This window comes from Hevea brasiliensis, chromosome 8 (assembly GCF_030052815.1).
Source record: "Hevea brasiliensis isolate MT/VB/25A 57/8 chromosome 8, ASM3005281v1, whole genome shotgun sequence".
NCBI classification, from domain to species: Eukaryota; Viridiplantae; Streptophyta; class Magnoliopsida; order Malpighiales; family Euphorbiaceae; genus Hevea; species Hevea brasiliensis.
Genome location: NC_079500.1, coordinates 15,165,624 through 15,180,513, shown reverse-complemented (window position 1 = coordinate 15,180,513; position 14,890 = coordinate 15,165,624). Strand labels below are relative to the sequence as shown.

General features: G+C 34.2%; 1 protein-coding gene and 1 non-coding gene across 2 annotated transcripts in view; both read left to right on the top strand.

Moving 5' to 3' along the window:
* Positions 1-13,235, top strand: part of LOC110651676 (proline-rich receptor-like protein kinase PERK13) — a 53,843-nt gene extending 40,608 nt beyond the window's left edge. The window contains exon 7 of the mRNA XM_058150707.1: positions 12,994-13,235. Coding sequence (XP_058006690.1) covers positions 12,994-13,039 — 46 coding nt within the window. The 3' untranslated portion in view covers positions 13,040-13,235. The remainder of the gene's footprint in view (positions 1-12,993) is intronic.
* LOC131182749 (small nucleolar RNA R71) lies at positions 2,852-2,958 on the top strand. The gene has a single exon (XR_009151009.1). It is a non-coding gene; the product is annotated as a small nucleolar RNA R71 (small nucleolar RNA).
* Positions 13,236-14,890: the final 1,655 nt, after the last annotated feature.

Below are 14,890 nucleotides of genomic sequence, written 5' to 3'. Positions count from 1 at the left end.
AGCCATCTTCTCTATCACTTCAACTTTAGCTTTATCAACCTCTATTCCTCTGTTAGACACCAAATGTCCAAGCACTATCCCTTCCTGAACCATGAAATGACACTTTTCCCAGTTTAACACAAGGTCAGTATCTGCACATCGCTGCAAAACTCTAGAAAGGTTAGCCAAGCATATATCAAATGAAGATCCATAAATAGAAAAATCATCCATAAAAACCTCCATTATGTCTTCAATGAAATCTGAGAAGATTGCCATCATGCACCTTTGAAAAGTGGCTGGTGCATTACACAACCCGAATGGCATCCTCCTATAAGCAAAGGTTCCATATGGACAAGTAAAAGTGGTTTTCTCTTGATCATTTGGATGGATAGGGATTTGAAAAAAACCTGAATATCCATCTAAATAGCAAAAGTAAGAATGCCTAGCTAGTCTTTCCAACATCTGATCAATGAAGGGAAGTGGAAAATGATCTTTTCTAGTGGCAACATTTAATTTTCTGTAATCTATGCACATTCGCCAACTAGTCACTGTTCTGGTGGGAATTAATTCATTATTTTCATTTTTGACAACTGTCATTCCACCCTTTTTTGGGACAACATGTACTGGGCTCACCCAAGTACTGTCTGAGATGGGATATATGATCCCTGCATCAAGCAACTTCAAAATTTCCTTTTTAACAACTTCTTTCATATTTGGGTTCAGCCTCCTCTGATGTTCAATAGATGGTTTACAATTTTCTTCCAAAATGATTCTATGCATGCAAAAGTGTGGGCTTATTCCCTTAATGTCATCTATGGTGTATCCCAAAACTTTTCTAAATTGTTTCAACACTCTTAACAACTTATCAGCTTCTACAGTACTCAAATTTGCATTTACAATTACTGGATAAGTGTTATTAGTGCCAAGAAATTCATACCTGAGCTGAGAAGGAAGTTGCTTAAGTTCTACCTTAGGTGCATCTTCTTCCTTGAATGATGGTTGCTTAAATTCGACTTTTTCCTTTTGTGTGAGTTGAAAAACTGTAGCAGAAATGAATGGTGGACTTCCCTCTAAGTGTTGAGCATATGCAGCTACATGAGGGTTGTCATAATCTATGCCTCCTCCATGAACCAAACAATTTTCAAGTGGATCTTCTGGATATTTCTTTCTGAAGTGTTCTTCAACCAGCTCATCAATGATACCAACTCTCAAGCAAGTATCAGGTTCAGAATGATGCTTTTTCATAGTGTTATTAATATTGAAAACCAATTGCTCTTCACCAACCCTAAGAGTCAGCTTTTCTCCCTTAACATCAATCAATGCTCCTGCTGTAGCCAGGAAAGGCCTTCCCAAGATAATTGGAATATTAAAATCTTCCTCCATGTCCAAGATGACAAAGTCAACAGGTATGTAGAACTTCCCAACCTTCACAGGCACATTCTCCAAAATCCCTTCAGGATACTTGATTGATCTGTCGGCTAACTGAAGAGAAATGTGGGTTGGCTTTAGATCTCCCATGTTGAGCTTCTCATAGATGGAAAGGGGCATAAGGCTAACACTAGCCCCTAAATCACATAAGGCTTTTGTAGAACAAGACTCTCCAATGTGGCATGGAATTGAAAAACTCCCTGGATCCTTGAGCTTTGGAGGAAGTTTCCTTTGAAGGATAGCACTACATTCTTCTGTCAAAGCTACAGTTTCATCATCTTCAAGTTTCCTCTTATTTGAGAGAATTTCTTTCAAGAATTTTGCATAAGAGGGCATTTGTGAAAGAGCATCAACAAAAGGCACATTTATGTAAAGTTTCTTCAAAACCTCTAAGAACTTCCCAAATTGCCTATCAAGCTTGGCTTTGTGAAATCTTTGTGGGAAGGGAAGTTGTGGCTTGTAAGGCTCAGGAGGTATATATTTCTCTTCCTTTTCTTCAATTTTCTCTTTATATTTTTCTGCACTCTCTTGTTTTTCACTCTCAACAGTTTCTTTCTCATTTTCTCTCTTCTCACTGTTTTCACTCTTCTCATCATTTATAACTTTTCCACTTCTTAAAGTAATAGCTTGACACTGCTCTCTTGGATTTTCTGGTTGACTTGGAAGCTTTCCAAAAGATTTAGCACTTGAGGAAGATGCTTGTTGTGCAATCTGGTTTTCCAAAGATTGTACGCATCTGTTCGACCTTGCTTTCATCTCTCTCATCTCCTCATCATGCTTATTTTGGTTAGCAAGAATCTGTTGCAATAAAGCTTCAGTGATGGAGTTTCGTTCTTGCTGTTTTGGTGGAGGGTTCATATTTTTCTGCTGAAAATTAGGCAATGGTTGCCTATTTTGCTGATATGGAACTTGACTTTGCTGTTGTGGTTGAAAATTCTGATTTGGAACTTGACTTTGCTGATTTCCCCATGAAAAGTTGGGATGATTCCTCCAATTTGGATTGTAAGTTTGAGAATAAGGATTCCCCATTTGCTTGTTTCCATAATTACCAACATATGCTGCTTGTTCTCCATAATCTACTCCACAGCTGGTAGTTTTCTCTGCATAAGCCACTTGTTGTGAACTTCCAGCTGATGATGTTGAACTAACCAACATACTCAAATCTTCCATCTTTTTAGCAAGAACATTTGTAAGTGCATCAAACTTTGCATTAATCATGTTGAATGGATCAAGATCATACATTCCAGCAGCTTGCCTTTTCTGAGTTGGAGCTGGTCCTCTTGGACTACTCCAAAGATGAGTGTTCTTTGCAATTTTCTCCAGTAGCTCATAAGCTTCATCTTCATGCTTAATAATAAATTCTCCTCCTGTTTGAGCATCAATGATTCCTCTGATTGCAGGAGTAACATTTGTGTAGAAATTCTGATTTATCATCCATTTTGGAATGGCATGATGTGAGCATAATCTCTCTAATTCCTTCCATCTCATCCATGACTCATAAAGAGTTTCATCTTCTCTTGGTCTGAAAGCTGTCATTTGATTCCTCAGCTCTTGAGTTTTCAGTGGAAAATATTGTGCAAGAAATGCATCAGTGAGTTGCTCCCAATTTGTAATAGAGTTGTGAGGTAAAGAATCAAGCCAATCCAATGCTCTATCTTTCAAAGAGAACGGGAATAGCTTCAATCTTGCTGCATCATCAGACACTCCAGGTTGTTTTTGCATGTCACAAATCATAGCAAATTTCTTCAGGTGTGTGTGTGGATTTTCAGAAGGATGTCCTCCAAATTGAGAATTTTGAATCATTTGAAGAACTCCAAAATCCATCTTGTAACTATTTGCATCAATCCTTGGTCTTGCTATGCTCTCTCTCAAGTCATCAAAACGTGGAAAAGCATGATCCATCATACTTTCCCTAGGCACGTTTGCATTAACAACTTCTTCTCCTTGGGCTTCATTTTCATTGTTTTGACCATTTCCAGCATTACCAACACTAATTCTAATTCTTTCATCAGCCATTTCTGCTTCTAATTCAGTTTCTCTCAATGCTTCTTTTCTTTTTCTGGTTTCTTTCTTGTTGGCTTTACAAAACTTTTCAATTTCAGGATTGAACAGTAAGGTTGTGTCACTTGAGCTTCTAGCTCTTCTCATAAAAGGTTAAAAGTACCTGAAAAAGAACAAACAAACACAAAATGAAAAGATAACAAAAACTAAAACTAAAAACAACTAAAATAATCAAGAATTCAATCTTAAACAAACAACTCCCCAGCAACGGCGCCAAAAACTTGATGCGTCCCTACCGCAAGTGCACGGGTCGTACAAGTAGTATAGAAAAGATATCGATCCCACGAGGAGTTGTGTTAATGATTGAATTTTTGATATAAAAAGTTGAGTAAATTGAAATATTTTTCGAAATTAAAGTAATGAATTGATGGGTAATGGAGTATGAAATCTAAATGTGCAAAATTAATATTCTATTCAACAATGTATTAATTAAACTAAAATTGCATCAAATTGAAATAAGCAAATTCAAATATGGCAATATTCAAAATGGTAAGTAATTAAATTCGATTAGAAATTAACAATGGTAAAAAGGCGATTCCGGAGTTCGGGATTTCATATTCGAGCTATTTTGGGATTTAAATCGGTTATCCAATTTTATGAAACTTATGGGTTTTAAGGAGATTAATTCTTAAATCCTTTGAATTCCCTTTCGAGTGAGACAAAGAGTGCCTTAATCAAACTAATCCTACTTTCGTGGAGTTAGAATTAATTAAGACCCATTAAGTTCTTTAATTAATCTGTGAATCCTCTTAATCCTTAGCCTATTTCTAGGTCTAAGTTAATTAAGTCCAATTTATTGATTATCTATCACAAGGCCTTCTCCTTTCGGTGCTTCAACCATGGATTAAGAACATTACTTAATGGGATCCTACACTAAGCATGTCATTTAAGCATACAAGAAATGAATAAAACTCATTAAGACCACAAAATATGGATTACCCAATCAAAATCCACAAAATATCTCAAATATTACAACCCTTACTCCAGAATCAAAAGTAAACTACTCACTATCCATAATGCTTACAAGATATGATGAGTTTAAATGGAAATAAAGCTTTAATCTAAGCTAAGAAGTAAGAAATTAAACACTAGAAATGTAGAAAAGTGTAAGGAAAGAAAGAAATCTGCAAATCTTGGTTAAAAATGGTGTGGAAGGTGAAGGTGACTCTTCAAATTCTGCTCAACCCCTCCTTTCCTTTTCTGCTCCTTTTGCTCCCCTCTAAAATGGGAAAATGAGACTATTTATAGCATTTTTCTGACATGGAGCCCTAAAATGGTATGTTCTAGGAGGAATTATTTGAGGGAATCTCCTGCCAGCTCATTAATGAACTCTTCATGGGACTGCATAAGTGGACTGCATAAGTTATGCACCCTTATCTGATTTCAGCTGATTACGGGTCACTTATGCGAAGCTGCATGACTTAGTGCATAGGTTATGCACAATTTCGTGAATGCGCATAAGGGAGGCGAGAATGTGCATAAGCTATGCGGTCTCCTTATGCACATTTCGGCTGGTTCTGGAACAGTGATCTTTCTCCTTATGCAGATCTGCATAGCTTATGCGGCAAGTTATGCACAGTTTGGTCAATGCATATTTCAGCTTGAAAACTTGTTTTTGACATCTTTGGCTGTAGAAGACATCCCTCAATGGCAAAATTCTCTTCAGTCCTTCAAAAACACCATTTTTCCTACAAAACAAAGTAAAAAAATACAAATTAATCCAAAATCTACAATTATGAAAAACTAACTAATTAACTAATGAAATTAGCTAAAAATGACTAATAATCAAGTAAAATGGTTATGAAATTAGACCTAAATGATTATGCAAAATGTGTGCATCATTCCCTCAATCCTAATCTGATTAGAAGTCCTACTCAATTTAGGATTAACACTAAAATAAGAGTTCTACTCTATATAGGAATATTTCTCTCACTCAAATTAGGAAAAGATCTCTCCAAATCCTACTAGGATTTTGAGTCATAATTCTAACAATCTCTCCACCTTGACTCAAAATCCATCAATCATTGCATACCTCAAATTCTTGAGTGTCATCAAATCATCAAATCTCCATGCTTGAGCTTGAACCCTTCAAATCATCAATTCTTCAATCTTCATCTTAGGTGTAACTTGCTTTATTCTTCAAAAAATCTTCATGTCATCAGCCATCTTGATTTTGCATCAAGAGTTCCACCTTAAATTCAACTCTACACTATCACCATTATTGTATGTGCGATTTTCTATATATCGCAACAGCTCCACCTTTAATCAAACTCACCAAGATCATCCCCAAGGTCACATTCAATACCGTTATATGAAAATAAAGGAAGATCTTGTAGAATTTAAACAATTCAAAAGGAGTCGTGGAAAAGAAAAAGAAGGAACTGCTGCAATTACAATGGATGATGATATTGATAGTGAATGTTTGAATGTGGATGATGATAAGGAAAAGGCAAAAGATCCATTACAAGATGAGTGGTTAATGGATTCTGCTTGCCCATTCCATATTTGCTCAAAGAAGGAGTGGTTTGATGTGATTGAAGAAAAGAAGGGAGAAAAAGTGAAGTTAGCCAATGGAAATAAGATAGAAGTTGAAAGTATTGGAAGAGTGAAAATGAAGCTGCATGGTGATCAAGTAAAAGTGTTCGATGAAGTGAGATATGTTCCTAAATTTGAAAGGAACTTAATTTCCTTAGGTAAATTGGATTCTTTGGGTTATGGGTGTTCGATTCATGGTGGAGTCATAAGAGTTAGTCGATGTGCTCTTGTGATCATGAAGGGTGAGAAGATTGGTACAAAGAATCTCTACAAATTGGAAGGAAGCACATTGATTGGAAGAATGCAAGTGGAAGCAAGAGGCAACATCAATAATCAAGTGTGCAAGGAAGTACCCAAGAGAAAATTGACTTTTGCAGAAATTGTTAAGACTAATTCCGTTTGACTTGGAGGTGGAGATTGTTAGAGTCCAAGTCCAATTGGAATTAGGAAGTATAATTAATTTAGGAAGTATAATTAGTTTAGAAAGTTTAGTAGAATTTAAATTATGAAGTTTAATAATTAGAGTTCTAAAAGGATAGGTTTTAGTGGCCTATATATATGAATAGTTTGTTGGCCATTATATGGTATGTATTGCAGAGAGCCCATAAAGTGGAGAGGTGTGTTGAATTCTGTGAGTTTTGTTTGAGTGATTTTGAGGGTGAAAAAATTAATTAGTGGTTGTAATTATTTTTTCTTGATAGTGAATTTGTTGGTGGAGTAGACTTATGCTGAACCACGTTAAATTTTGTGTTCTTTATTTTGTGTGGGTGTGATTTTCACAACAAGTTTAAATCTTTTAGAATAAATTTCAATCGATTCTAATTGTTGTTGCTGAGGTGTTAATCTTCCCTCTGGTTTTGATTATTTGAATTCTATTGATTTTAAAGCTTTTGATTTGTTGGGGCTCTAGTTGATTATCGGTATCGCTAGTAATCCTAGTAGCCTCTGTGGTGTTAATTAGTCAATCTTCCATTTGTTTGAGAACACATGCCTAGCCAATCTGGTTGCATCTCTTCACTTCTACATATCAGGTTTCTTTTGAAGTTGATCCACTAATTTCAAGCGTGTTATGCTCTCCATTTTTTTCTAGCCTTCAAAATTTTGCAATTATGGAGTGCTTCCATGATTTGCTGACTCGGAGTGTTGTTTTTCCTAAGTTGTTGCAAATTGAGTTTAGTTTTGGGGTAGTTAGAGATGGCATGTTGTAAAGTCCTAGCTTATTTCTCTTATTGAGTTTAGGAGAACTATTGGGCGGCCATATTTTGAGTTGTTGAAATTTTCATCCAGTGTGGATTTAATGTTGATCATGCGTTAAGTGCCATGAATCAATCAATAAAAGTGTGTTCGAAGTTATGGATCTGCTTGGGCTCTTTGTCGAAATAGCAGTCATTGTAGATTTTTGGAATAGGGTGTGCATCTGCTAGTAAATTTTTTGTGATTAGTTTATCATTTTCTGGTGGGTGTTCATATCTTAAAAGGTCGCTTTACTTCTGCCCATAGTCATGCTTAAAGAGATTGCAGTAGGGGCTCATCTTTTAGAGGGAGTCTAAAGCTTGTTAGTGTGGCTCCTTTTACCCGTCTACTGTAGAGCCGAGCAAGAAGTGCCACATTCGGTGCCGGAGCACTCTATCTTATTTTATCATATCTATTGTAAACTTTTGATGTCACTTAAAACATGTATTCTATGTGTAAAATTTTTTTTATATATATCTTATTTCTGTGGAGACCCGGACAGAGCCTCCCTTATTTTATTAGCATCTGGTGGGTTTCTACTAATTACCTATTACATGTCCATATCATATTCTCTTTTATCATATCATTCACAACTATTTATGAGATTTCAAAATGAAGTATCATCTATTGCATTCATATGGAAATTTATAGATAATAAATTACAAGTTTTCATTTTAATCTCAAGTTTAATTACAAGTCCAAAATGAAATACATTATGACCAGCCATAATGAACAAAAATACTAGTCTATACATGGGCCCTACCAAAATACAAAAAACCGGTGAAGTGACTCTGGACAGTGGCAGATCTAGTCAGAGCTCTGTCAGTGCACTATTGGTGTTGCTGCTGCGGCTGTTGGGACTGGTATCCAGTACCTAAGCGATAAAAAACCAACGCGCTAAGCATAACGATTAGTGGTGCATAATTTATAATAACAATAATTTAACAATTGAAATAATATCTGCAAATCATAATTTCTGGGTCTTTTACATTTTTATTGCTCTTTGGAAGTAATTAACATTATCGAGATCTTTTATGATTACTTATTGTATTTTAAGTCTTAATTAATTTTTATCAGTGCCCAAGAAACCTATAACAAATTATAAAAGCTGGATACATGGGAGTATACAGGTTAGACAGCCATATGTCTACCCTGTATACATCTGTCAGGCACGAGGCCAGCTGTCGGGCATAAGACCCGCTGTCAGGCTTGTAAAGCCAGAAATAAAGTAGGCACAATGGCCAGTAGGTAGGCATATAGCCTATAGAACAATCATACGAGACATATATTGTCAGTTCATGATTTTCTCGATAGGCAGTACTGCTATCTGTAGTCCCTAATTGGTATACCAATTTATCCAAACTAAATAAATAAGTCTAGGTATACTATGGGCAATTAAAGTTGCTATTTTCTGGTACTGTTTATTAGTACCATTAATTTCATATTAATAGAACTTTAGTCCCAATTTACATATTCATATCATTTTTAATATTTAATTATCCTTATGTGTATTTTAATTATCATATATAGCATTTTTCCCATGAACCTTTCTTTAGGTTCATGTTGATGCGTTATCTTTATCTAAGAATTTGACTAGGTTAGGATGTCTATTTTGTAATGGCCCGGCCCACTAGTGATATTGTCCGCTTTGGGCCGAAGCCCTCACGGTTTTAAAACGCGTCACTAGGGGTTATGAACCACCAACTTATAAACCCAGCATCTCTCCCGTGTTTTACCGATGTGAGATTTGCCTAAGGTGTTACATATTTAGTCACACCTCCTTCATAATAATTGCTCCTCTATGTTTAAACTTAAATTTCAGTTTTTGAATCACTGAATTTGGGGTTATAGAACTCAAGTTATGGTCAAAATACCATAACTGGTCCCTTTGCCTCTAAGCTGTCCAGAATTTATAATTCCTAGTCAATAAACTTTGACTAGTCATTTGATCATTTTATGGTCATTTTTAGACTTAGGTTCCTCCACAAGATATGTTCCTCTATGTCTTAGGGGCTCCTAGGTATAATTTTATAATTTTTTCAAGCTTGGTATAGTGAGTTATAGTCAATGTATTAACCTGGACTCTTAATCCTATAAAGGCAATAACCAAACTTCAGGGCAGTATGTTTGACCCTCTTTTTAGGGTCTTTACACTTAGAATTTGACAAAGGTGTCTAAATCAATATTGTATCCCTAAGTATCATGTTTCCAGATCATATTAGCACATCTCAAATGGAATTTCCTAGTGGGAGTTATGGCCAAATGAACACACGGGTATCAAATGGCATTCTGGGTTCAACTTAACATTTTCCATATTTCAATTCCCAACTTTGGCTAATATTTTCCCTAGGATGCAATGGTTTCTAGAGCTTGGTCAAAACATAAAAATTGTTGTGCTATGTCTTATAAAACTTTTGGCACTAGTTTCACTCAATTTTCAGCTTTGGAGACCAAGTTATGACATTTTTGCCAAAACTGGTCAAGCATACCAAAGGAAAAGTATTTTGGACAATTTCTGGGTTGGCAGTTTTAGTGACTCAATTTTTGCTAACAATTTGATTTGGTTAAAGGCAAAACTGGGTCAAGTGGTCTTCATGAAAAGTGTAGCCCTATGTCTAAGCTTTCCATTGATGTAAATTTTAGGTCATTTGGACCAGTATAAAGAGAGTTATGACCAAATGAACACGTACTGTTCATTTGGTCATTTTCTGGGTTTCAGTGTTTGGTCATCTGGATTTGGGCAGAGAATTGGTCATGATTTCGACAGAATTTGGGCAGGGTTTCTTCTTGAAAAATGAAGGTTTGGATGTCCCAAAACACCTCCAATTGGCCTCATACCAATTGGAGTCACACATTGTTAGTTAGGATTCAACAAACACACTGGACTCATTGAGTCCCAACCTGCAGAAAATTTGACACTCCCAAAATTCAATCTCCTCCTTCTCCAAACTCCAAATAAGCATACATGTCACTTCTATTAGCATCAATCTCAACACAATTAGGTCAAATTCAAAAATGTCACAAAATCCTCAATTTCAAGTGCACAACCCTAATTTCAAACATCAAATTCACATATACAACCATGAAATCAATTCCCACATATAATACCTTGTTAATTAACTTCCCTAACTAAACTAAAACCAAAAAAATCCATCATTTTCATGGTTCCTCTAGGGCTGTTGAATTCAAGGTTTTCTTTCCCAAAATTTTCTTTTTAATTTCATGTAAATCTTCACTTGGTTTAGCATGATTTTCATGCTTAAAGAAGAGATTAAGAGTTTTGAGCACTAACCTTTTTTTGTAACTTGTTAAACTTCACTTTCCTTGCTTCTTTTTGGTATCTATAGCTTCCTTAGGGTATGGGAAGTATTTTTTGTGAAGTGGGCTATGGGTTTTGGGTGGATTAAGCTTGAGAAATCAAGCTTGGAAGCTTGAATATCAATGGAGGAAATGGGAGCATGGGCAGCCGGCAATGTAGAGGGAGAGAGAGAGAAAGAGTGGAGAAGAAGGTGGGTTGGCGGGGATTTCTCTCTTATGGCTATATATATATATATATATATATATATATATATATATATATATTTGTGTACTTTAATTTTTCTAATTTTTCTAATTTTTCATAAGCCATTTTTCTTTTCTTTTCCTTTCTTTTCTTTTCTTTTCTTTTCTTTTCTTCTTCTTTCTCTCCTCATTTCCCTAATTCAAATTCACAAAAATATTTTATGTTAATTATTTTATTTGTCAAATTTTTAATTTGACATTTAGGTCAAAATTCACCTCTGGGGGTGAAATGACCAAAATGCCCTTCATGGTGCATATCGGTTTATTTTTATTATTTTATTTTCTCAAAATTTTTCCTATATTTTCTTAATATTTATTTCATCAATTTATGCCTCCTCACTATAGTCTAAGCATAGTTTCAAACATTTTGACTGTCCGAACAGACATTGGTTGTCGGAACAGTAAAATGTACGGACTATCTATGGTGAGGACGTTACAGTTAGTGTTCTTTTGCCTGGGGCTTCATCTTGCTGCTATTATCTTCTTTGGTTCCATTGCTAGTCTTCATTCATCATTTTGGGTTTGCTGATTCAATTTCTTCTTGTGCTTGTTTTTTTGTAGTTTGCAAATATTATTGGGTTTTTTTTTTTTTTTTATTTTGCACCTTTCTTTGCTTAGGCCTTCCTCGTCTCTCTATTGTTCACCCTTTTTATTAATAAAATTCTTGTGGCTTATCAAAAAAAAAAAAAAACCAAGTGCTTACGTATTATACTACAGTCACATAAATTTACTATTCCAAAATTCTCTCTCTCTCTCTCTCTCTGTGTAAGAGAGAGAAAGAGAGAGAGAGAGAGAGAGAGGATGAGAAAGGGGGGAAGAGAGATGAATCAAATAAAAAAAAAAAAAGAATTCTGACTTGTCAAGCTACTTGACATCTCCTCTGGCAAAAATCAAAATCCTCAATTGGATTTTGCTAATTGGATAAATTTTTTTCAATATTATAACTTTTGATAAAATTGTCCAAAATTAATAGATTTGGATAAAATAAGCAACCAACGCAAATGTTTGGATTTTTTTAGCCAGCCTTTTATTTGAGTGCTTGAATACATTAATATTATAGTCTGATTTGGAATACTTATAATAAAATAAGAATAAAGAAAGAGCCCCTTTTGGGCTTCTCCATCAAAGATTTTCAATTTGGTTATTCAATGCAGTTATGCAGATGTTAACAAAAAAAAATTGTAGTTATGTAGAAGTAGAGCATTATCCTTCTCAAAACGTCTCTAAAAAGTTAGATGTTTATTGTTATGGTGTGGTTCATCTAGAGCTAAAAGTTTAGAGAAAAGCTATGCTTTAAGGCTCTCATATTGTTAATTATTCAATGTAGTTATGCAGATTCAGAATATTATCCTCAAAAAGTCTCTGAAAAGTCAGATGTTTATGCCTATGGTGTGGTTCTTCTAGAGCTAATATCTGGGAGAAAAACTACATTCGAAGGCACTGATATTGTTTTTTGGGTATGATACACGTCTATAATAGCTAATATCTTTTGAAATTTATGGATTCTTTCAAATCTCTCAAATCAAATTCTGCTTTTCTATTGTACTATCAAAATAAAGGGGAAAATGATGGTAGAAAATTAAACCTTGGTGAAAAAATAACTACTTGTATTTATCGATTTCAGGCAAAACCTCAAATTGAGTATGCTTTGCGCAGTGGAGACTATACAAATCTTGTCGATTCCAAATTATTGCAAATGAACTACAACAAAAAAGAAATGAAAACAATGATTTCTTGTGCTATGGCTTGTGTATATAAACCTTCAAGCTCTCGTCCAAAAATGAATCAGGTCAAAATTCAATTGCATTACTTATTGGCATATTTTATTCATTTTCACTTTTAATTATCTATTAAAGTATCCAAAAAAATTATGTAAGAGGATAGTTTGATTAGTCTTTCTCTACTTTTGAAAGATGCAAAATGTGAAGAAATACCATTAGACCTAAATTAAATATTAAAAAAATAAAAAGAAAATAGAGATAGTTACATTCACATATAGCTAGCCATGCAGATAGTTCGAGCTCTTGAAGGATATATATGCATAGAAGAAATACGGAACGATAAGAATGACAATTTATTTCCGAAAGGTAGTATATGTGAATTTCCATTTCTTATGGAAATTTAATATGTTATACACACGATTGCGCAAGAAATTCATATACTAAATTTACTCTTTTCTTTTGATCAACTTTTTAGTGATCTCCCTCTTTGGAACTTCCTTTGCCTTCCCCACGGGAATTGACTCTACATTGTCAAACGGAGCTCAGGGTCCAGATCCTTCATTCCTGGATCCAACTCCAACCAATGGAAGAGATGACCCTCCAGATGCAAGACTGCCCAATGGCGGAGGACAGGTTCAGTCAATTTGTGCTGAGTTAAAGTCTGTTGAAGGATATATACGTATAGGAGAAACACAGTTTGAGAAGAATGACAACATATTCCCAAAAAGTAGTATATGTGAATTTCCATTTCCTATGGAAATTTAATATGTTATACACACGATTGCTACAAGAAATTCATACTAAATTTACTTTTTTCTTTTGATCAACTTTTTAGTGATCTCCGCCTTTGGAACTTCCTTTGCCTTCCCCACGGGAATTGACTCTACATTGTCAAATGGAACTCAGGGTCCAGATCCAACTCCAACCAATGGAAGAGATGACCCTCCAGATGCAAGACTGCCCAATGGCGGCGGACGGGTTCAGTCAATTAGTGCTGAGTCAGAGTCTGTTGAGGGGAAGGAATCTAGATCTCTTAATGATGGTGAGAATGGTGTGACCCCAAGGGATTCAACATTAGTTGCCAGCTGTAATGAAGTTGAGGCTGAGTGGTATGAACCTGGTGTGCATATAACTCTAGTGGCCTTGCGTGATGGAACTAGAGATCTTAAACGAGTGCGCTTTAGGCGGAGAAGATTTAATGAGCAACAAGCAGAAACTTGGTGGTCTGAGAATCGTGAAAAGGTGTATGAAAAGTGCAACATTCTTGGGTGGAACCAGCTGGGGAATTTTTAAAAATTTGAGGATTTAATGCTAATTTTTTTAAGAAAAAAGTTTTTTTCATTTTTATATTAAATTTTCATAGGTACGGGAACTTGAAAGTTTTAAAAATTTTAAGTGAATTTAATAATAATTTTATATAAAAAGAAATTAAAATTTTTTATTAAAAGAATAATATAATAAAATACAAATTCTCATGTTAAAAAAATTTCAAATCATTATTATCACTTGGTCCTGTATTTTCATTAATTTTATTTTATTTTTTTCATATCTAATAAATTCATAATTATTATTTTCTATTGTTTAAAATTTAAATTATTGTATAATATTATTAAAAAAAGTTTAATATAATTTTTTTATCAATTTAAAACATTAGTAACTTTTTTCTTATAATTTTATTACTGTTTTAAATTTTTTTTTCCTTGCTAAAATGTCTTCATACTCAAGTTAGAAAAAAGAAATTTCTTTCATAATATTATAAGTTAAATTATATTATTTATTTTATGTAATCTATGATTTTAATTGAATTTATTTTTTATAATTTTTTTAAAAAAATAAATTTGAGATAAATTGAACAAATTTTTTAATATTAGGCTATCAATATATTTTAATTTTAGCAATTCACAATATTAATTATTCATTACATTTTTTAACTAATAGCAATTTCATTTATTTTTTAACAAATCAATTTTTCAAAAAAAAATTAAAGCGTTTATTTTTATTATTATATCTATTAAATATTTTTATTTTATAATTATGAAATAATTATTATCATTAATTAATTAATCCTTTCAATTAATATTTAAGTAAATAATTTATTAATAAATCATGTATTTTAATTGGGCCTCTAAGTGAAGATGCTGGCTCCGTCACTCTTCGTGGATGAGGCATATCATTAGTTTCTGGCCACGCTGCTTGCAGATCCATGAGAGCCATGCCATCCTCCTTCCAATCTTAGCAACAATGGGAGGATGGTAAGTTCCTTTCTCAACACATTCTGCAACTTCGACAACTGGGTTTTTAAGGTTAAGCAAAATGAAGCTAAACCAACCAACATCTGTTTTTTGGCTTGATGTTCTCACCTCTCCTTCCCT